General features: G+C 38.6%; 1 protein-coding gene across 1 annotated transcript; it reads right to left on the bottom strand.

Moving 5' to 3' along the window:
• Positions 1-615: 615 nt before the first annotated feature.
• LOC107715122 (circumsporozoite protein-like) lies at positions 616-1,287 on the bottom strand. Its single transcript, XM_016521191.1, has 2 exons — positions 793-1,287; positions 616-642 (listed from the first exon to the last, which is right to left on the bottom strand). Exons 1-2 carry the CDS (start codon positions 1,285-1,287, stop codon positions 616-618), a joined length of 522 nt encoding a protein of 173 aa, XP_016376677.1.
• Between the last annotated feature and the right edge of the window lie 3,579 nt (positions 1,288-4,866).

Below are 4,866 nucleotides of genomic sequence, written 5' to 3'. Positions count from 1 at the left end.
AGTCCAGAGTTTTGCGACCTTAGGGAGCGTGATGGATTGTAGCGTGGTAGAAGACTAGTAAGGTACGCGAAATGCAGTTCAAGAAGAAGGTATGTTTGTGTGTGTGTCTGTGTGTGAATTATTTTAATTATAGTACTGTGGGTGTGAGAATGCTTGTTGAATTTTAATGTTTTTGCATGTCATAGTCATTTCTTCCTAGCATTTTAAACTAAAAATATATTGTTCATTTAATATGTTCTTGTGTTGTGAAACCTTTAGGAAGTCTGAATTTCACATACTTCACTTAAGTTTTTTGTTGTTGTTGTTGTTATAGTTTTTTTGCATTACATTACTTAATTTGGATCACTGTAAATATTAAAAACAAGTATATAAAAACTCTTTACATGGCAATCAGCCTGCAAGGGCTGATGTAGAGTCTGTCAGGCATTTGTTCCAGCATGTAGTAGCATGTTCAGCTAATAGTTTTTAATCAGGGCTTTATTTGGTTGAATTACATGTGTTCTGTTTGGACAGAACAAAACCTTCACTCACACTGGCCTTAGTGTTTGGTGGGAGTGTGGTAAAAAATATAAAAAAGGATCTTAATGTTGTTGTGCTCTTGAGCAAGGTGTTACATCACAAAACCTCAGCATAGGCGATGCACTGTATTAAACAAAAGGCAATTGTGCTAATTTATTCTTTTTACATTTTAGATTTTATCATCATCAAGTGTGGTTTAAAGTGCAGGCAATCACCACATTTCCACTGCTGTTACTGTACATCAACAGTAATTAGACGTGATAGTCTTATTACACATTTTAAAATGTGTAAAAATTCAGCATCTGGACAACCTCCATCCCCAGCATCAGCAGCACCACCTCCATCTCCAGCATCAGCAGCACCACCTCCATCTCCAGCATCAGCAGCACCACCTCCATCCCCAGCATCAGCAGCACCACCTCCATCTCCAGCATCAGCAGCACCACCTCCATCTCCAGCATCAGCAGCACCACCTCCATCTCCAGCATCAGCAGCACCACCTCCATCTCCAGCATCAGCAGCACCACCTCCATCCCCAGCATCAGCAGCACCACCTCCATCCCCAGCATCAGCAGCACCACCTCCATCCCCAGCATCAGCAGCACCACCTCCATCCCCAGCATCAGCAGCACCACCTCCATCCCCAGCATCAGCAGCACCACCTCCATCCCCAGCATCAGCAGCACCACCTCCATCCCCAGCATCATTGTCAACAAAAAGAGTACGTGTCCGGCAGCAAGTCAGGGTGACTTGCACACACTGTGGCATTAAAATAAATCAAAGGCACTTGCTGGTTCATATCAACCGAAGACACAGGCAAAGGGTAGCAGATATTACAGCAAAGCGGCATCTATCATGCCAATGCATTGATGCCAAAAATGGCATCTTTGCTGTTGATAAGTCATTCTTTAAGCCATGCTCTCCTATACATGTTAAAAAAAACATGGGGTGCAAGCCAAAAAATAACCTGTGAATTGGATGAATTCAACACAAATGCTGAATTTGCAGTGAGGAGTGGAATTGTTCCTTATGAATGCATTCATCTTAAGTCATTGCTCTTCTGTCCCCGCTCAGGCACTACACCCATCATTTTAGATGAGGAGATACTGACAGAAATGGTTACTTGTAGGTTTTTTGGGGATGCAAGGAAGCAGAGCTGCTTAAACCAACAAAAGGCAGCTACTGATGCAGGTGTTCCACTTTCTGTTGAGGTGACTGTTGGAGGGCCTCCATCCAAAAAGTTCATTTCAATATATGAGCCAAAAGTGTCATACCACAGCAGACTGGGTAGAGTAATAGCAGCATATGATTCAAAAAAGAAGTCCTGGCACTGTCCATGTGCCAAAGCAAGACAGTCATGTCTTCATAAATCAGTTGCAAAATAGCATCTTTTTAGTACTGACCGACATCTGTTCATGACTGAAGCGAGTGATATCAGGCCAGATCCAGTTGTGAATAATCAAGAGACAGATTCTGTATCCAAAGCAAAACCAGGTGAAGATGAAGGACAAGCATATCCTCCTGATGATGCAGGCCTTCGTAGGATGGTTCACTATTTAATGGGGAAAAAAAGCTCTTCCTGCCCAACTACCCCAACATTTGGTCACTGGTTCCAAATCTTTGCAAGATCTTCCAAGGCAGTTGATACCAAAAGAAACATCATGCGTGGAGTGTGCCGGGCAACTTACTGAGCCACTGCTCATAACAGCAGATGCCAAACTTGTCACCTATACTGGTGTTTTAGATGGTGAGACATGTCAAAATATATCATCCATATCATCTTAGCCATACCAATTTAACTAATGTTAAAAACAAAGTAGAGGTCAGTGCACAATGGACTTGCTAGATGATAGAAAGCAATAACAATATTGTACTTTTTTCTTTTCCTTTAGTTTTTTAGGCTTTTCTACATACTGCAGGGATATAGTATTTATAGAGTTTTAGCTTTTAGTTTTAATTACTTTTTCTTATTTGTAAGTCGATTTGGATAAAAGCGTCTGCTAAATGACTAAAAGTAAAAGTAAAGTAAAAATAAATATAAGACATTAGCCTACAAGAGTCAGGTTCAGACTATGCTTCATTGGAAATTGGGCAGTCCATTACCAGAAAAAATTACTGTCCCAAATGTTTTTCCAGTCATGGTTGGATCTTTGGAAAAAAGTGTTCTGTTTGTTGAAAGCATGAAATACTTTGGCTATGAACTTGACACATGTAGCACTGTTCATGTTTCTCACTCTGTTAGTGTGTTCGGTCAGACCTTTCAAACTGGTTGTGTACTTGCTTTAAACCGTGACTTAAGAGAAGTGTACTTCTACAGCCGGGCTATTCAACTAGCTTCATTTGAGGGCCAGATGATCAAACTGAAAATTTGAAGGGGGCCAAGGGTGTGGGGCCGTCCCGATCTCTTTCTGGGGAGGCCTAAAAAATTGGAAATTAAATTGAAATGCATATTCAGCAGTAAATTGAACTAATATTACCAAACACCAAGATCTATAAAAGGTTAACAGAGTGCTGTCTGTTAATCAATTAAAAAAAATAATAATAATCACAAATTTTTCTGTAATTAATCATGATTAATCGCATATTTATATTGTCATAATTTCACATTGAACCTCCAAATTAATGTAGAAACAACATAAAGATGGTATATTTAAAATACGTGTTTAATGGCATCTTTTTACTATGTTGCCTATTATTAATAAAGTATTGATACCGATACTGCTACTGGTGTCTCTATTAAATGCATTTTCCCTCAATTTTACCTATTAATTATAGCTATTCAACATTACAGTGTAATTGAAAGCCATGACAGACTTCAGCAAGTTTCACTTTAAAAGCAGCACTGTCTCTTTAAAACCTGATGCACTTCTGATTTTCTCTACACTCTTTACGGTCATTTAGGACTTTGTAACTCATTTAAGACTACGTTTACGAGGTAACTCGCCAAAACCACGCATTTTGACATAATTGTATGTGCTTTTGTCAAAAGCGCTACTGGCGCGCTAAGCGGCTCAGCGTATGTGTACAGCCGAACACGCAGCCTTTCAAATTATACTTCATTTGATAATAATTTTCGTCCAGTGTGCAATATTTCTCACCAGAAGTTATGACCGTTAAACTCTTTCTTTATACTCTTTAAACTAGAGTTGTGGATATGTCATAACTACCTCATAAACGCTTGTCAACGCTGCTGTCTATTGATGTTGCAGTCCCCGTAGATTGTTGTTGTTGTTGCGTCTCTTTCTTTTCTTATTTTCACCTTGTGGACAACAATTCAAGTCATATGTGTGACCTGCGCTTACTTCTCCCTCGGGCTGGATGTAGATGATTGGCAGGTCGGATTTGGCCCACGGGCCGCCAGTTGAATAGCCCTGTTCTACAGCATTTATTAAAGGGGTCATATGATGTTGCTAAAAAGAACATTATTTTGTGTATTTGGTGTAATGAAATGTGTTTATGCAGTTTAAGGTTAAAAAAACACATTATTTTCCACTAGTCTTTGCAACTTTACAGATCTTCTTTATGCACCAAGAGCTTGTAACACTCCAAAGAGAAAGGAAACATTTTAATTGCATCATATGAACCCTTTAATCTTTCTTTGTTAATGTCAATTTCAAAATTTACTAATACATTTGTTAAAATTAGTTGATGCACTGTGAACTAATATGAAAAAACAATGCATTTCCATAAACTAACATTAATAAAAATCAATTAATAAATACTGTTGTACTGCTCAGCAAGTTCCTGTTACTAAATACATTAACTAATGTTAACAAATGAAACCTCACTTAAAAATGTTACCTTTCTAATAAGTTTTCATACTCCGATTAAGTAATAAAGTTGAGATAATAGAGAAAGAATATAGCTGCAAGCAGCAATTACGGGGGCCAAGCACTACAGAAGCAAACGTCAGACCAACTGCAGCAAAGAGCAATTAAAACCATTTTAAGATGATTTTAGTCAAAATGGCAGAAAAATCATAAATACAACCACTAGTAATATAATTTATTGGCTTATCGCTTTTGACCAATAGGTGGCGCTGTTACCAAATTGATGTGGTGTGGTCAGTGTGAGGTGACAATGGCACATACAAACTTTGGTGTCAATATGTCAAAGCTTTGCAGAGATACAGCCTCAGATGCAGTTTGGCATCTTTCCAGCAAATTTGTTGATGCGCTAAACGAAAATCTTTTTGTATATCGACACGAAATCCATAACTTTTTGCCAGCTTGGTCTGATGCGCTAAACGAAAACCGTTTCGTATATCGACACAAAATCCATAACTTTTTGCCAGCTTGGTTTGAAGATGATCCGAGTCAAATTTGGTGAAAAGCAGACACAAAGTCT

Source organism: Sinocyclocheilus rhinocerous, unplaced genomic scaffold, assembly GCF_001515625.1.
Source record: "Sinocyclocheilus rhinocerous isolate Xijiao unplaced genomic scaffold, SAMN03320098_v1.1 scaffold6835, whole genome shotgun sequence".
NCBI lineage: Eukaryota > Metazoa > Chordata > Actinopteri > Cypriniformes > Cyprinidae > Sinocyclocheilus > Sinocyclocheilus rhinocerous.
The sequence above is the reverse complement of the archived record's forward strand: the minus strand, read 5'-3'. Positions and strand labels throughout refer to the sequence as shown.